We start from the raw sequence: 19,036 nt of genomic DNA, 5'->3' as shown, positions 1-19,036 counted from the left end.
CTGGCTGCCAGACCTGTTCAGCCCGCTGCCGGTCTGGGGTCCCAGCCCTGCCCACATACAGTGGGTACCTACCTTCTCCCTGGTTCTAGCCCATTCTCTTCCTCTCTCTGCACTGAGCTGAGGGTGGGAGTGGACCGAGCACAGGGCTGGGGGTGAAGGGTCTGGCCAGGAGCTAGAATGAGGGAGGGGGCTCAGGGTTGGGGCAGGAGGTTTGGGTGTGGGGCACTTGCCTGGGCAGCTCCCATCTGGTGTGAGGGGTGCAGGTGGGAATGTGGGGGTGGGGGTGCAGGAGCTCCCATTTGGTGCTCAGGGTGGGGGTGGGGTTGTGGGGGGTGCAAGAGTCAGGATGTGGGGGGTGCATCGGGTGTGAGGGGACTGGAGGCATGTGAGGGGGAGCAGTGTCAGGGCCGGGGGGGCTGGGTATGTGTGGGGGTGCCAGAGTCAGGGCTGGGATTGTGCGGGGGTGGGTGAAGGAGTCAAGCAGGGGGCTGGGTGCGTATGAGGGGGGCACAGGGCTTAGGACAGGGGCTTGGGGCATGTGCGGGGCACAGGGCTCAGGGCATGGGCCTGGGGTGTGTGCAGGGCCACAGGGCAGAGGGCTGGGTGTGTGTGGGGGGGGGTCAGGGCAGGGGGCTGGAGGGGATATGCCCCTATTCCACCACCCCCTTTCCCCAAGGCCCTGCCCCCACTTCTTCTATGCCTTCGCCGGGAGCAGCGAGCATGCTGACTCTGCTCCTTCCCGACCCCCCCCCCGCCCCCACAAGGGCCATCAGCTGATCAGCCAGCAGGGAGGGAGGGACGGAGGAGCAGAGGAGGGACAGGAACCCAGCACACTGCAGGAAGAGGCAAGGGAGCTGGCAGGACCAAGCTTCTGCCCCTTGCCCCTGCGGGGGAGAAGCGGAGGGCAGAGAAGAGCAGGCCGGTCAGGATTTTTAATGGCATGCTTGGTTTAATGGGACTCCGGCAGGCAGCAGCGTGCAGGCAGCAGCATGCCATTAAAAATCCGTTCGCGTGCCGTCTTTGGCACACATGCCATAGGTTGCTGACCCCTGGGATAGATGATAGCTTTTTTATTTGGAAGCAGATTGACAGGTAACACTGAATATTTATGTAGCTGATCTGAATGGCACAATGTCATCTGGGAACAGTCCAGGTAAGGCAAATACATCCACTTTGGCCTGGGCTACACTAGCGGGCGGGTTCGAACTAAGATACACAACTTCAGCTACTCTATTTGTGTAGCTGAAGTTGAAGTATCTTAGTTTGACTTACCTGGCCATCCTCACAGTGGCGAGTCAACTGCCGCGGCGCCCCCATCGACTGCGCTTACTCCTCCTGCCTAGGTGGAGTTCTGGTGTCAATTAGCGGATTGATTTATCGTGTCCTGACGAGAAACGATAAATCGATCTCCAATCTGGCGGGTAGTATAGACGTACTCAGATACATTTATGAAACATTTTATGAGCAGGTGGATATGTTACAGACCGAGGATGAGATTTTCAAAGCAGTGAAGATGACTTACACAGGTCTTCCTTTGAAACTGATGGAAGATGTGTGGCTAAGACCCCTGCATTGCTCTGAAAATCTCAACCTTAGTTTTCACTTCTGTTTTTGTGAAGTCAAAATCAGGTTTCTCAGGCTTACCTGTGAAAACGGATTACAAACATATAGTATTTGAAATATGTCTGGATTCAAGTTATGGGAACCTTACTTTTTGCACTACCTATCTTTAGTTCTAAGATTCATAACCTTAATGTTGCATTTAATCTAAATGTCAGAAGTGTTTGTGCAAAAAGTCTCAACTTTATGTTATAGACTTAAGAAGATCACTATTTAGCTTACCAGAGAAGCTGAAGAGGTGACTACATCACAGTCCGTAAGTACCTATGCAAGGAGAAGCTTTCTGATAGATAGATTAAAGAGGCATCTACTGACAAAGAGTTAAGATTTGAAGGCTGGAAGTTGGAGTTAGAAAATTGAAAATGGAAATAAAAAAATAAAATAAAAATTATGCCTTAACACTGAAGTTAATTAATATTTGGAACAAGTTACTGAGGGATGCAATGGATTCTCCACTCTCTGAAGTCTTTAAATCAAGACCTGATATCTTTCTAAAATATATGCTCCTGCTCAACAAGATGTTATGGGCTTAATGCAGGAATTATGGTGTAAAAATTTATGGCTTGTTATATGAAGGAGGATGTCGAGTAGAGGATCATAATACCACCTTTTGGCATTAAAAAAAATCAAATAATCTATGAACCAAACGAACACTGGAATTTAATTTTAAGTAGTATAGTGTAAGTATTCCCATCATTCCAGTAGTTGCTATCACCCATATAAAAAAGTTAATTCCAGCTCCTTTGTGTATTACAAGTTCACACACAATTCCTCATCTTTAGAAACTGCCTTCTGATTTTAAATCCACTCAGCACTGTAGCTGCTGTCATTAGTCTCTATTCTTGCAATATGATACTCGATTGGTCCTTCCCAGGCTTATTTCCCCACAGTGATGAGGAAGAAAGGAGAGAAGAGGAAAAAAACCCGGAGGGAATAAGAGGGTACCTACAAGGGTAAATGTTTGTAAAAGGAAGAGCAAATCAAACTGACCAATACTATTATTGCATATAACATTCTCATATCTTCCTGGCTTACATAAAGTGAGACAATTTAGATAGGTCAGATACCTACACATCAGGCATTTTTGCTTAAATATTTCTTTACAGAAGTATCAAATATTTATATCTTCGGTTTTATTGAAAATACAGCAGATAAACCCATGTGATTACTCCTACCTCATCTACTTCATTTCTTCTCTCCAGCAGAAGTCGGAACAGATTAGCTGTGATCTTGTTATCTTGGAGACCCTGTCCAAGGCCACGGTTGTCATCCTGCATAAGTCGACGGTCCATAATGACTTCTATCTGTCCTGAAAAACAAATATTGAGGTTATGTTGATGATAGCAGTATGTGCTGCTTTTATTAACCACATGAACGTTATTACTGTAAACAGCAATGGTAAAATAATCCAGATAATATTTCTTACAACTGGAGAGTTTGTGATATCTATGGTATTGGGAGGGTTGAATAAGCATTTTCATAATGCCCTTGCTTTGGTTGCTTACAATATTCTCAAATTTTTACTTATCAGGCTAACATTTTCAAGCAGTGGTCTCTGGATAAGACTGGATTTTTTTCCCAAGTTTGGACAAAAGTTAGTAAGATGTTTGAGCTGCAGGAAAATGACAAATACTTTCCCTATTATAAAAGAAATCCCAGAAATTTCTATTTGAACAGCTCTAGCCCTACAACAGGGGGATGTGAAAGTTGAAATTTTACAGGAAAAGGGATTACTTAGGAGTAACTCTTGTTCTTCAAAAGTTGCCTCTGCACATTTATACTTATGAGATATGTCTCTGGCAACAGGCTGATAAACTGCCTTGAAAAGCTTGTGCCCATAGGGGTTGCATGAGAGATCATGTGAGGGTGATGTCATTGGCCTATTCCATGTAACGAAGTGCACCTCCAACATTCCTTCTTCATAACCACAAATGTTACACAGAAGATGGGCAGATGAATTCTATGAAACTAAGACCAGAAGGGAATATTAGATTGTCTATCCTGACCTGTATATTTCACTCCATACCCCCATATTAAGCCCAAATACTTTATTTAGACTAAGACCTAAGCAGCTTTCTGCACTAACTCCCAAGGTGTACACACTGCCTAGCCACTTAGTGCACAGAAACTGCACAGTTGTAGTGCTCTAAAAAGAAACAAAAAACACCCCAACAAGAGGCGTAGAGCTTTCTGTGCCAGGACTACAGCGCTGCGGTGCCAGTGCAGACACCATGGCGATTATGGCGCTGTGATTGGCCTCCAGGAGGTGTCCCACAATGCCTGTTCTCACCTCTCTGGTCATCAGTTTGAATTCTACTGCCCTGCCCTCAGGTGACCAACCATCATCTCCACCCCCTACAATACATTCCTTTGCAAATTTGAACATCCCCTTCCTGTTTGCTAAGTGATGCATGTAGTGGTCTCAGCACATCTTTCCAGATGGTCATGCCTGCTCCACGCACCAGGCGATTCCCTGCTTGGAGCAATGCCGAACTGCTGGATCTCATCAGCATTTGGGGAGAGGAGGCTGTGCAGTCCCAGCTGCGCTGCAGACATAGGAATTATAACGACTACGGACAGATTTAACGATGCAGGATAGAAAGGGGCCATGATCAGAACACACTGCAGTGTATGGTAAAAGTGAAGGAGCTGTGGAACGCCTACCACAAGGCACGTGAGGTAAACCACCGCTCCGGTGCTGCGCCCATGAGCTGCCGGTTCTACAAAGAGCTGGATGCGATACTTGGTGGCGACCCCACCTCCACTGCGAAGGCCCCTGTGGATCCTTCGTTGGCTTTCATGCCAGTCAAGAATGGACCGAGCCAGGGGCGGCTCTATGTATTTTGCTGCCCCAAGCACAGCAGTCAGGCTGCTTTCCGCAGCATGCCTGCGGAAGGTCCGAAGGCATCCTGACTGCCGCCCTCACGGCGACTGGCACGCTGCGGCCCCACGGCTTGCCGCCCCAGGCATGCACTTGGTGCGCTGGTGCCTGGAGCCACCCCTGGACTGAGCAAGGAGGAGGAAATCTTGGACGAAGCGGGGGCGGGGGGAGAGGAAGGAGAGAGACCCACCCAGAGGCAGAAGATGACTTGGAGGCCAAAGATGCATGCAGCCAGGAGCTCTTTTCTACCCTGGAGGAGCCTAGCCAGTCACAGCAGGAGAGGAGGCCCCTGGTAAGTGGATCTGATTTTGGGAATTGCTGAAGCAAGTTGTTGGGGGACAGGAGGGTTGCAGAAAGCAGGCTTGTCTCCCATCGCATGCCTAGTCTGAATGGCGGAACAGGCTGTTGATAGACTCCCTCACTTCACGGGAATCTCCCTCAGAGATAGCCAGGAAACACTTGAGCAGATACTGGGCAATCCGCTGCTGCATGTTGCTTGGCAGAACTGCTTTGTTTCTTGCCCCATTAACGGTAACTTTCCCATGCCACTGTGCCGTCACGGTGGGGAGGGAAGGGGGACCATTGCTGCACATGAGAGCCACATCGGGGCCAGGGCGGAAGCTGCAGGCTTGGAGAAGACCCTCCCTCGATTCCCTGCTCACCCTCAGCAGCGAGATATCTTCCATAATGATCACAGCCTGTGGAAAGTGTGGGGACAGGAATGATTATCAGCCTCCCCCTCCCCACAGTGCTGGCTCTCCACAAGATCCAGGTGCTCAGTGTACAGCAGGGTCCGGGACGAGTGATTTACCCTGCCCCCGCGGCTACTCACCATTTTGGGGGTCTTCTGGCTCATGTGTGCTTGGCTGAAGTCAGCCAGTTAGTGACAGGTGTGAGAGTACTGGTTGCATTCTAAAGCACTGAATCAGTGTTGTCTGTGTTGCAAACAATACTGCTTCTGTAAAATGTTGCATTTAAAACTTCACAGAGATGACCTTGGGAGCCCAGCCTCCCTCTTTGTTATCGGCAGCAGAACGGCTGTGCAGAATTAGAAAGCGGCCAAGAAGAACTAAGGAGGACTTCTCTGTGAGGTTATGATGCACTCCGCTGCCGAGAAACAGGAATTGAAGGAGTGGTGGGACAGCTAGAAGAGGGACTTAACGGAGAACACGGCACACCAGAAAGAAGCCATGGAGTGGCTCTTAAATGTTATGGACACGCTCCAGGCGATACTAGCTCTTCAAACCGAGCAGCTCCACACCCGCCCACCCCCGCAACTGCTGTCGCAACACTCTTTCCCACACAAACCACCAACACACTTATCAACCTCCTGGCTCCAGTCTCTACCACAGCATTCCACTCCTCCCTCCTCACAGTCCAGCACTGTGGACTCCAACTACCCACTGCACTCAATACCCGTCCCTCTGCAGTTTGGCCCTGCTGAAGTACGGCACCTGCTACACTGTACTCCAAAGGAGAAGGTTGGGTATGATCCCTGGACATACATAAATCTGTAGCCTTCCCGGAATTCCTACTCTTCTTGAGACCTTCCCTTCTCCCCATCCCCCTCCCCGCTGACGTATTTTTTCATTTGACTCTCTCCTCCGGTTGTTGTCTTAATAAAAGAATTGTGTTGGTTTGAAAGCAATCTTTATTCTATTAAGTGAAATCAAAAAGACCACTGCAAAACAACAATTACGTTAAGCCCCCTTCTTGCATCATGTGCACCAATCATCACCTAGCATTACAAGCACTGCAATCCCAAGCATAGCAACAAATATTAGTGGCTTTCAGCTTCAAATTGCTGTCTCAATGCATCCCTGATCCTTATGGCCCTGTGCTGTGCCCCTAATAGCCTTGGTCTCTGGCTGTTCAAACTCAGCCTCCAGGTGCTGAGCTGCTGTGGCCCAGCCCTGAGTGAAGCTTTCACCCTTCCCTTCACAAATATTATAGAGCGTACAGCACATGGCTATAAGCATAGGAATATCGTCATTGACAGGTCCAGCTTCCCATACACACATCATCCGCGGGCTTTTAAACGGACAAATGCACTTGCTCAGCCCATTGTTGAACCACTCCTTGCTGCTGTCAAGTTGCCCCATGTATGGCTTCGTGAGCCATGGCATTAAGGGGTAGGAGGGATCTCCCAGGTTCACAATGGGCATTTCTATTTCCCCTAGGGTGATTTTCTAGTCCTGGAAGAAAGTCCCTGCTTGCAGCTTCTTGAACAGGCCAGATGCATGCGTCATGCACCTTTCTGGACCAGCCTGCGTTAATGTCTGTGAAATGCCCACAGCGATCCACAAGCGCCTGGAGAAGCATTGAGAAATACCCTCGTGATTAATGTACTCAGTGGCTAGGTGGTCTAGTGCTAGAATTGGAATATGCGTGCCATCTATCATCCCTCTGCAGTTAGGGAAGCCCATTTGTGCAAAGCCATCCACAATCTCATGCATGTTGCCCAGAGTCACGGTCTTTCAGAGCAGGAAGCGATTAATGGCCCTGAACACTTCGATCAACACGACTCCAATGGTTGACTTTCCCACTCCGAACTGGTTGGCGACCAATCGGTAGCAGTCTGGAGTAGCCAGCTTCTACAGTGCTATCACCACGCTCTTCTCCAGGGACAGGGCAGCTCTCATTCTCATGTCCTTGTGCCGCAGGGCTGGGGTGAGCTCATCACACAGTCCCATGAATGTGGCTTTCCTCATGCCAAAGTTCTGCAGCCACTGCTCAACATCCCAGACGTGTATCATGATGTGATCCCACCACTCAGTGCTTGTTTCCTGAGCCCAAAAGCAGCGTTCCACTGTGGTCAGCACCTCCATGAATGCCACAAGCAATCTCGTGTCGTAGCTACTACATGTGGCGAGATCAATGTCACACTCCTCTTGCCTTTGTAGTTTAAGGAATAACTCCACTGCCACTTGTGACATGTTGGTCAGAGTGAGCAGCATACTGGTCAGCAGTTCGGGATCCATTTCTGCAACCCGAAAGAGGCAGTCCGTGCAGTACACAAACAGTTGAAAGACAGTGTCAAATGTGGACCGAAGCACAGGAATTGCTACAATACGAAGCAATGCATCACAGGGCATTGGGACAGGACCCAGGATGCCCTGCGACCTCCTCTGCCTTCCCACAAGTCTTAGCGTCAAAAGAGAAAGAGGTACTCTGTGGGATAGCTGCCCAGAGTGCACCACTCTGAATACCGCTGCAGGTGCCGCAAGTGTTGACATGCCATTGCACAGGCAGCTGCCAGTGTGAACACACAACAACAGTTTTCCTTCTGCACTCTCTGAGTGGCACTGTAACTGCCAATGCTGTAACTTTGTCAGTGTAGACATGCCCTAAAGCTTTTCAGTCCTCAGGAAAATAAGCTATTTTGTATCACACCGAGAAAGCAGACAGGGCACTAGATAACTAGTGGGGGAAAGGTGGGGGGAGGAGAGAGAGATAGTACATAAAGATCTACTGAGATAGCACCTAGAGTACTATACACATCTTTCAGCACCACTTCATATGCTTAAACAGGATTTATTCATGACCACTTTATGCATAAAAGTAAATACTAAAAACTAGTTTTATGAACTGGGTTGGTAGATAGGAAACTTCTATTCACCTTCTCTTACAATGCAAGAATAAGGGGATATTCAATTAAATCAAAAGGTAGAAAATTCAAAACTGATTAAAGAACATACTTTTTCCACACAACACAAAATTAGATGGTGTAACTCACTGCAATAAGGTATCACTGAAGCCAGAAGCTTAGCAGGATTCAAAAAACACTTTTATAGATAAACAAAACTGTCCAGAATTATAAAAGCAAACATTAAAAAACCCCAAGAGCAATGGATTGGACATAATCCCATCTCCTTAAGGACATAAAATAACCTCTAACTAATGGGAATTAGGAAGAGAGTGTCTGTGGGAGTAAATCTCGTATCTGCCTACCGCATGGCTTCCTCTTAGAAACTAGTGCTCGTCACTACTGGAGACAGGATACTAGAGTAGCTGGACACTAGTATTCTGATTCAGAATGGCCACTCCCATGCTCCTAATATATTCCTCACACTACAAACTGTAATGTTTTAGATGTAGTACAAATGTTTCCTTTTTCTTTACATTCTCAAGGAAGGGATACTACACAGCACAGTAATCTGTGAAACAATCCTCTGAATACTGGAGATGATTTAATATGTAGGTCAGATTTTGAAAACCTTTCCCATACTGTACTTACCACTTTTCAAGCTTGTAACACCTAGAGACTGAGCAGAATGTAGAGTCAAACGAATGCCATCATCCTGGATATAAGCCATTGTAGTCATTGGATAGATATTTGCTTGAAGAGGCAATTTGTTCATTGCCACTCTGGGCTGAATCTACAATATCAAAATTAACATCTGTACATTCCATTGATATTTAAATATGTAAAAAAATACAAAATATCTTTCTAGGCATTTATCTTATACGCTTTGGGAGCAACAATTGATAGACACCAAAGCAAGTCCCTCCACCTTATCGTTCAGCTTAGCAGGGACTTATCGCCAACATTACTTCAGAAGTGGTGTAACTTACACATACTTGTAGTTCAAAGTAGTTTTCAAAAAATGAAAGGTTCTTCTTTGCATAAAGAATTGTAATGGCTCTTAGCATGAGGAGCAGTATTTTTGAGAGAATTCTTTTTCTTCTTGTTTAGAAAGTAGATTGTGAATAAGCTCAAAGTAGTGCAAAAATTATTCCTAGGATTTCTAGCACGGATCTGCGTAGATTAATGTATAGTACTATTAAATATTCTTTAGTTCTTTAAAACTTCACTTGATTATTTTTTTATTTAAGTGCAGTACTACTGTGAAATAATTAAATAAAATGGCCATTTCTTACTTGACAGATCTGGGTCCCTATGTACTCAGAATCATATCTGGTGAGAATAGTGAAACAAAAGGGTTTACTACTTTTTACTTCTACAAACACCACAGAGCCAGCATAGCTAAGAAAAATGATCTGCATTCTTTCCCATCAGATGCATCATCAATACTATGGCTTACTATGTTCCAATAAATTATTACGTAAATTATATGCATCGCAGTAGCCGCTAAAGAGGATTGGGGCCTGCTAGGCACTGTGCAAACATATAGTAAGAGCCAGCATCCACTCCAAATATCTTATAATCTAAATAGACAAGACAGAAAAGGAAAGGAATACAACATATCTATAGTGTGTGTGATGATTTGTTAATGACCACTTAGTTCAATTTATTTTTATGCTTTGACCCCGAGAACTGTTTTTCAGGTCATCACAATGTGGACTGAGAAAAATATGTGGTTGCCAGAAATGTTCTTGATACAACAGATGTAGCTTTGAAGTCCATTTTAAGGGTGGATTCTACTTTCCTGTTTGCAGGGGTTTGTTCTTTGTTGGGGTTGGTGGGTTGTTTTGCTGTTTTAAAAGAAGGCACCTTCCTCAGGAAATATTATGTCCTTTGCCATGGATGCTATCACTTTATCAATGTTGGGGAGTATTAAAAAGGAATGTTGGGGTTCTTAGATTCTGCAGAATTTCGTGGCCTCCTGACAAAGCAGATGCCAAAATACAAACTCTCAGAAGTTATTTAAATCTTAAATTGCCTTGAAATGGAACATATATTTCTCTTTGAAAGTCTCTCCAATATTTGTAACATGCTAATTTCCATGACGACTAACATCTACTTTTGTACCCTATGTAGACTGAAGTTTGAGACAAAAATCTGAGTCTTCTACATATTCTGCAGCACACACAATGGTGATGGCACTCAAAAATAATGAAAAATGAAATACTTCATTTTTAAAAATATCTCCTCCTCCTTCCAATATTCATGCACAGAGGAGATTATCTTTGAAGAAGTCCAAAGCATCACACAAAACTAAAATAATAATAATAATAGTCTATAAACAAAGGATATATTAGTACCATCATATTGTTATAACAAAACACAATTTTTGTATACAACATATGTCTGTCTGTCATGACAAACCAGCCTAAAATAAACATTTTTTAATCTTGGAAAAGCCATCCATAGCATTTAAGTGCATCTAAGTCATGTCAGGAAAAATAGTATATATTTAAATCAATGCCTACTTTCAAAATAATTAATATTCACATTCTAAACTATTATTTGCTTGGGTGAATAAGAAAAATAATCAACTAAAAAAACCAAGTATTAAGCCATGATGATTCTAAATTGTCATAGTTACTATATTCAGAATTAACAGATGGTAATTACCTGATATCCATTAAGGTCAGTGTAAAACCTGTTTTGGCTGTTTACGTCAGATGAAATTCTCATTGCAATCTCACGATTGTATTCTCCTCTAATGTCCACAATATTGGACAGCTCAAGAGACTCACCTTCCAATCCTAAATTTAAAAGTATATTTACAATTTCTGATTATTAAAAAATATAAACCAAGTTCTATAGAGCTCTTCCCATAGCATAACAATGTTTCAACTCCCCTCAATCAATTTTCCTTCCATGTTAAAGTCTACCCTTATAGAGAGGAGTAAGCTTTGAACCCAGTCCATGTACCAGTATTATAGACTGGGGTAGCAGAGACTCTCTACACCACTGCTACCTACCAGACTAGCCATATAATTTTGAAAGCTTCAATAACATGGAGTAGAAAAATGATGTGGATTATTAAAATCAGCAGATTACTAATAGCCAAAACCAGTATAGAAGTCAGCACACTCCCGCAGGCAATGGAGTGTGCAACATCATTGCTGGGTACTGCCCCTGAGCACTAGCTAATCCTCTGGAACAGGGCCAGGCCATTTATTGTCTAGAGTTGCTGCTGCAGCTCCTCCACATTAAATTGTTGGTGCCTGATGCTGATGCTGCTCCTTCTCCTTTTCGGGTGTAGGCGTGCTGTTGCTAGTCTCCTACCATTCCTATGACAACTCTGATACAATCATAGGAGTGAAGAGAAAGTACAGAGTCATTTGAATATGAGTAAATAGAGCTTTCAAGGGCAGAGAATTTGAAGACTTCGTTTTGATGTGACTGGGAACACAAAGTATGTCTATTGGGCGATGGAGGAGGGAGGGATGAGAGCCAGATTTTAGAAGTTAATTAGGTACACATAACCTATGAGGAGTTTCAAAATGGAGCTTACAGGTTAATTTTTGATAAGATAGTATGCCACATCTTGGCCAAAACAAGAAAAGAAAATTAAGAAATATTGTTTGTAAGCTATAAGCTTCAGACTTAAATTCTAGAGTAAGATTGTGTGTAGCCTTGATCTCATCAAAAGATCAAGAAAATCCTCAACTTAATTTCATAGTAAATGCATTACCTCTACCCTGGTTGACCATCTTGTCATGGTTTGGCTTTCTAACGTAATTCTAATATGTTTTTCCAACATATTTCAACAACTAGTAAAAGAGGAAAACAGGGTATACAATTTTTGAACAATTCCAGAATTTAGAATAACTTGTGGAAAAAACATTACAGCTGGTTCTCCAAGAAGATTTAGTGAGTCAGCAGCACAGGGGACAAAAGATGCTTACTGATTTATCTGGTGAATTTTATTTTGAACACCTTTGTATGCTAGAGCCATGTTAGCACTCTTGTCATAGCTTTGTCCCCTCCAATTAGCCATATCTAAACAGTCTTTTTTCAGCATCTCTAAAATAACCTGTCATACCCTTCCTTCTGTTTTGGTGTAAATATCAATAAAATCTACAAAGCAGTCACCAACGTTTTCTCCATTTTTTGATACCTCATATACCTTAACACTTGAGACATTTAAGAACATAAGAACGGCCGTACCGGATCAGACCAAAGGTCCATCTAGCCCAGTATCTGTCTACCGACAGTGGCCAATGCCAGGTGCCTCAGAGGAAGTGAACCTAACAGGCAATGATCAAGTGATCTCTCTCCTGCCATCCATCTCCATCCGCTGAGGAACAGAGGCTAGGGACACCATTCTTTACCCCTCCTGGCTAATACCCATTTATGGACTTAACCACCATGAATTTATCCAGTTCTCTTTTAAACACTGTTATAGTCCTAGCCTTCACAACCTCCTCAGGTAAGGAGTTCCACAAGTTGACTGTGCGCTGCGTGAAGAAGAACTTCCTTTTATTTGTTTTAAACCTGCTACCTATTAATTTCATTTGGTGACCCCTAGTTCCTGTACCATGGGAATAAGCAAATAACTTTTCCTTATCCACCTTCTCAACATCACTCATGACTCTATACACCTCCACCATATCCCCCCTCAGTCTCCTCCCTTCCAAGCTGTAGAGTCCTAGCCTCCCCAATCTTTCCTCATATGGGATCCTCTCCAAACCCCCAATCACTTTAGCTGCCCTCCTCTGAACCCCTTCCAGTGTCAGAATCTCTCTCTTGAGGTGAGGAGACCACATCTGCACACAGCATTCAAGATGTGGGCACACCATGGATCCATACAAGGCCAATAATATATTCTCAGTCCTACTCTCCATCCCCTCTTCAATGATTCCTAACATCCTGTTTGCTTTTTTGACCACCTCTGCACACTGCGTGGACATCTTCAGAGAACTATCCACGATGACTCCAAGATCTTTTTCCTGACTCGTTGTAGCTAAATTAGCCCCCATCATATTGTATGTATAGTTGCGGTTATTTTTTCCAATGTGCATTACTTTACATTTATCCACATTAAATTTCATTTGCCATTTTGTTGCCCAATCACTTAGTTTTGTGAGATCTTTTTGAAGTTCTTCGCAATCTGCTTTTGTCTTAACTATCTTGAGTAGTTTAGTATCATCTGCAAACTTTGCCTCCTCACTGTTTACCCCTTTCTCCAGATCACTTATGAATACATTTAATATGATTGGTCCATTTGGAAGAATTTGGAATACAAATACAATGGAGAAGTATTTAAACTTTCCTAAATCTGTCAAAAAAAAAAGTCTACAATATTTTTTATAGGACTGGCCTTAATAGTGTCTATATTATTTCACAACATGCTACCACACCTTGCAAGCAATTCAAACAAACACCAAAAATTACCATTATGACAACTTTCTAATTTCTCATCTGAACTTCTCAAAACTAAATCTCTCACCCAAACACAGCAAAATATCCAAGAAATAACGCAAAATACTGTATCTTGTGATAGCAGATTTGCATATCTTTGTCAATTGCGCAGTCCTTTACCAACCATTCTGCAATTTCCATCCAGCGAGCGATTGCCTCTACCTGTTCTTTGAACGTTTATGTAGACATAATCAATTGCTAAAGTGGAAAAAGTTTGTGAACCCAGTTTTACAGTTTGCAAAGGAAGACAAGGAGTTTGGCTGGAAAAGCAAACAATTGAAACAGAATAAGGTGGCAAGAGTCAAAGTGCATATCAACCAAGATCACTGGTGCAATTCCCCATTAGAAATTTTGACAAAGAATCACGATTTTAATATTTGCCTTTATTTGCGTTCACTAAGCAAACAGGCTCTTTCTAATTGAACAATGGGACCATTTTCTACCAAAAAAACAAAACAGAATCTGTCACTTTTGTGGCCAAGCAGCCAGATCTTGCTTGAAGACAAAATTCTGCCCCATGCTTCCAATAACCAAACCGCTTTCAGAAACCACATCTATAACAGTTGTGCTAGTAACCAATGGGCAACGTTCTGCTGAAAATCAGATTCTGGGACCCAACAATTCAATTTCAAGTTTTGTGCCAGAATCAGATACTCCAGAACTGAACAAGCCTGACAAACCCAAATCAACATCTTCACTAACTAAGGGTAAGTAGCAGAACTGTCTGCAACACGGTCAAATATTTCAAGTTATTTTGTAGACCACTCACACTTTTCTGATCATCTTTTTCATGGGCCTGCTACAGTTTGCATTTTTGAGCACCACTCTTGTGCTTGTAGGTATTCATGGTGGAAATCACAGCTGACCATAAGAATTCACCCACCATGCTCTTTATGAATGAATTGCTATGTTTGGAATAACTGCACTAGAAGTTGAAAGAGCTAATGAAACGTAAGGAAATGAGGTAAGAGATCATAATATCTCTGTGAAACTCAGAGCTGCATCAGGTAAAACTAATGAAAAAGAGCTCAGGAATGCGGATAAGTTTAATTGAGGTCTAGTGAAGGGAACAGTTACAGAGAAGGTTAGGGCCCCAAAATGGAAGAAAAGAGAAAAAAGTTAAAGAAAGGGGAGCAAGGCCTGGTTTCACTGAAACCACTTGAACTGCCTTTCACATGGCCATTTGGAGCAGGTGGTCCTGAGCTCTATTCCTACTTATAAACCATGAGGTTCAGTTTAAAATTTTTATAGTGGACACAGATCATCATTTGTATTCCCAAATCACAACTAATTAACAGGGTTCAGATCCAACCTTGAGTGGCAAGTAATGATGGGAACAGGTCAGATGTACAGACAAATCTGGACTGCTTGGTAAGATGCCATTGTGTGTTTTAACAAAGCCAATTGTGAGGTCATACATAAAAAACAAAGAATGTAGGTCGCACTTACAATATACATGGCTGAATCCGGGAATGCAGTGACATTGAAAAGAACTTAAGGTCATGGTAGTGTGATAAAGTTCCTCCTCTGCCTTGGAGAGTTCTGCGCTTTCTGGCGGATTTGCTCACCTCAGAGGTTCATGGCAGTCTTCAGTTTGGCTCCTTTTGTTAGTGGCACAAACTTGCTGTTCATTTGGCTAACCTCTTCACTGGCCAGCATTGGGAAAAGGAGGAGAACAATCCCCACAGTCTCTGCTGGCTCACCTAATGGGTCAGGGGACAGGCCAGAGACCTTTCCCTCAGATGGGATCCACAGTCCAGATCAACTCCTCTTATATCAAATAGGGAGTTGAGGAGATGGGGGGAACCTGGGCCCGTCCTCTACTCTGGGTTCTAGCCCAGGGCCCTGTGGATTGCAGCTGTCTATAGTGTCTCCTGTAACAGCTGCGTGACAGCTACAACTTCCTGGTCTACTTCACCATGGCCTCCTCCCAACACCCTCTTTATCCTCACCAAAGGACCTTCCTCCTGATGTCTGGTAACGCTTGTACTTTGCAGTCCTCCAGCAGTATGCCTACTCACTCTCAGCTTCTTGCACCTCTTACTCCTAGCTCCTCACACGCATGCCTCACTGACTGAAGTGAGGTCCTTTTTAAACCAGGTGCCTGATTAGGCTGCCTGTCTTAACTGATTCTAGCAGCTTCTTAATTGGCTCCAGGTGTCCTAATTAGCCTGTCTGCCTTAATTTGTTCCAGCAAGTTCCTGATTGTTCTGGAACTGCCTCTGTTACCTTACCCAGGGAAAAAGGACCTGCTTAACCTGGGGCTAATATATCTGCCTTCTATCACTCTCCTGTAGCCATCTGGCCCAACCCTGTCACAGTAGGTAACCAGTTGAACATGAGCTTCCTGTGCAATATTGTAGCTAAGAGGGTAAGTGCAATCCTTGGATGCAATATCAAGGAGGAGTAGAGAAGTGGCATTACCTCTGTAATACTGCACTAGTGAAACCATTATGGAATATGTGTCCCCACTTAAAAAAGGATGGTGGAAAACTGGAAAGGGATCAGAAAAGATACAAGAATGATTCAAGGTTTTGAAAGTACACAGTGAGAGACTTAAGCTGTGTAGTTTATCCCAGAGGAGATTTAAAGATGCCTTGATCAGAGTCTGCAAGTACTTAGATAGGTGTGATCAAATATGCCCCTGTATCCACAACCTACACACTATTGTAATAAAACTTTATAACAAAGTATGCCTTGGAAGGTCTGCCTTGAAAACTCATAATTTTCTGATCAGTATTGTCCTGGTAAAATTTGTATGGCAACACTGTATGTTAAGTTATAAGATTTTCCTATATGATGTTATTAACACATGTTCCAAACACCACAGCCCTGGCCAAACAGAAGTTGGCGAACAGGTCTCTCCTAGACAAAGGAATTGTGCATGCCTTTATTTGCATTTAAGCAGCAAACAGATTTTTTTTTTTAAATAATTGGAGATATACCAATCTCCTAGAACTGGAAGGGACCTTGAAAGGTCATTGAGTCCAGCCCCGTCTTCACTAGCAGGACCAATTTTTGCCCCAGATCCCTAAGTGGCCCCCTCAAGAATTGAACTCACAACCCTTGGTTTAGCAGGCCAATGCTCAAACCACTAAGCTATCCCTCCCCCACAATCAAGTAGGGAGGGAATCATCAAGTAGGGAGGGAAACAAAGAAAGCTCAAACAGTTGAGAAAAAGCCAGCAAGAACATCCTTCCATATGGACTCTGTCTCCTCGTTCCCAGCTGGAAATGTTTTTCAAGAGGGGAACTGAAACTATAAAAAGGAGGAACAAATACCCTAAGGCACGTCTCACTTTCCCTGAGCATCTGAAGTGACAAAGAAAACATTAGTTGAACTTTGGGGGAGAGATCGTGACCTACTGAGTTTGGTCAGTAGGACTGCTGAAAGCACGTGGTGAGAAACTTTGCTTGAATCTGATTAGTTTAAGTTAGGCATTAGTAAAAGTTTTATCCTTATTTTCCTTATAACCATTTCTGACTTGTACTTCATTACTTGTACAAACTTAAAACATCCCTCTCTTTGTAGTTAATAAACTTATTTTACTATTTATCTAATCCAGGGTGTTTAAACAGAAGTGTCCAAATAACTATCTGAGATAATAAAATGGTATATTCCATTTAAGGAATAATGGACTTAAAATATTTTGTATTGTCCAAGAAAGTACAGGACATACATTTTTGAAGGAAAATCTAAAACTAGGGGTGTGTTGGGGTCACCCTGCAGTATAACCAAGGCTGGTGAGAGCCAGCATGTAACCCAAGTGTGGCAGGCAGGCTGCAGTTACACACAGATACTCAGGGTGTAGTTTTGCATGCTGGAAAGCTGTTTGTGAGTGGCCCAGGTGGAAGATATTTCAGCAAGGCATTGTAAGATATGAGGTTGCAGGGCAGGGTGACAGCTGCTCGTTAGTCTGGATTGTACCCTGCTATATCACAATACTGAAGAGATTTCTGAGAGCAGATGGTTTCTTTAATCTAGCAGAAAAAGGCCTACTGAGATCCAATGACTGGAAGTTGAAACTAGACAAAATCAGATTAGAAATAAATATAGATTTTAGCAGTGAGGGTAATAAAACCTATGGAACAACTTATGTAGGGATGTAGTGGATTCTCCATTATTTGAAGTCTTTAAATCAGGACTAGGTTTCTTGCTAAATTATATGTTATAGCTCAAAGAGAAATTCTGGGCTTTGTGCATATATTACTGGGTGAGGTGAGGTTCTCTGGGCTATGTTATGTTGGAGGTCAAACTAGATGATCATAATGGTCCCTCTTCTAGCTTTTCAATCTATGAATCTCTAGAATCATGACAATTCCACCTGGTCCAATATCTAGGTGGAATTCTGATGATTTTCCTGGTATTTAATTTATATTCCCCTGCTCAAATGCTTCAACTTAAACCTATTGTTTCTTATTGACATGTGAGACTAACTTATCACAATCCTCCTTAAAGGAAACAGTTATTTGTAGAGTTATGTCTCCTCTCAGTCTTCTTTTCTCCAGACTGATCATACATTCCTCTGTCAACCTTTCCACACCTGTCTTGTTTTCCAAATGCTTAATTACTTTTATGTGTCTTATGTGTCTGTGGCATTTTAACAAGGTTGTTCTCAAAGCTGAAAGTTTAAATATTTAAATAAATATTGACTACTCTAAACAATAACTGATTGCCCTTGACTATCTCTTAAAATATACATCTAAATAATCAATTCTCTCCAGACACAATACATGGGGGTAACAACAAGTATAATTACTTAGGAAAAAACCCCTGTATTTGAAGAAATGTATTCAGGATGCAAACTCAAACCCTTAAGAAGTTACAAACTGCCAGGTTGATGCTTGCCTATGCCACTAAAAGTTCTGATGTGACAATAAGTGGATTCCCAACATTTCTGTCTTGATGTTCCCAACCGACTTCAAATAGACAAATCTTTGCATGCTGTGCTACTCCAGAGGCAATTCCATGAAGAAAACACAAATTAATAAAATTTGTTAAGCAAGTCGAGCAATATGGCTGGATATGAGCTCTGGCTGTCAGAAGCAATTAACCCAATCAACATAATTTACATTTAAAAATCCAAACACTATGATAAAGAAATCGGGAAAAAAAAGTAGGGAATAAAATGTGTTCTCTGCACTCCCCCAAACACTATACTTCTGTTTTACTGAGCTACAAAAAAGACAATGTCCATAGGGAGGAGGTGGTGATGGAACAGATTTGGGAAATTCTCAAAATATTACAATTCTCCCTCCCTCATTTTAGCAATTATTACTTAACTATTTATTATTTCTACAGTAGGTAGCCAAAGATCCTAGTCAGGATTGCGGACCCATTAAATGCCGCATGCAGCTGAGAGAGATTTAGAGAGGCACAAAGGAGCCATTTATACTTCTCATTCCTGGGGCTGGTTCTACAATGGCCTGCTCCTCAGGACAGGTGCAGCCTCAAGGCCAGTCTAATCTAAAATAGCT

At 43.0% G+C, this 19,036-nt stretch overlaps 1 protein-coding gene across 2 annotated transcripts in view; it reads right to left on the bottom strand.

Moving 5' to 3' along the window:
* Positions 1-19,036, bottom strand: part of MAN2A1 (mannosidase alpha class 2A member 1) — a 213,293-nt gene that overhangs the window by 37,352 nt on the left and 156,905 nt on the right. For both annotated transcript variants that reach the window (XM_045020807.1, XM_045020808.1), the window contains 3 exons: positions 10,761-10,894; positions 8,739-8,880; positions 2,796-2,929 (listed from right to left, as the gene is read on the bottom strand). In XM_045020807.1, the coding sequence (XP_044876742.1) occupies positions 2,796-2,929; positions 8,739-8,880; positions 10,761-10,894 (410 nt within the window). The remainder of the gene's footprint in view (positions 1-2,795; positions 2,930-8,738; positions 8,881-10,760; positions 10,895-19,036) is intronic.

The sequence above is a fragment of the Mauremys mutica genome, chromosome 6 (genome assembly GCF_020497125.1).
Source record: "Mauremys mutica isolate MM-2020 ecotype Southern chromosome 6, ASM2049712v1, whole genome shotgun sequence".
Lineage (NCBI taxonomy): Eukaryota > Metazoa > Chordata > Testudines > Geoemydidae > Mauremys > Mauremys mutica.
This window is presented reverse-complemented; position numbering and strand designations above follow the sequence as displayed.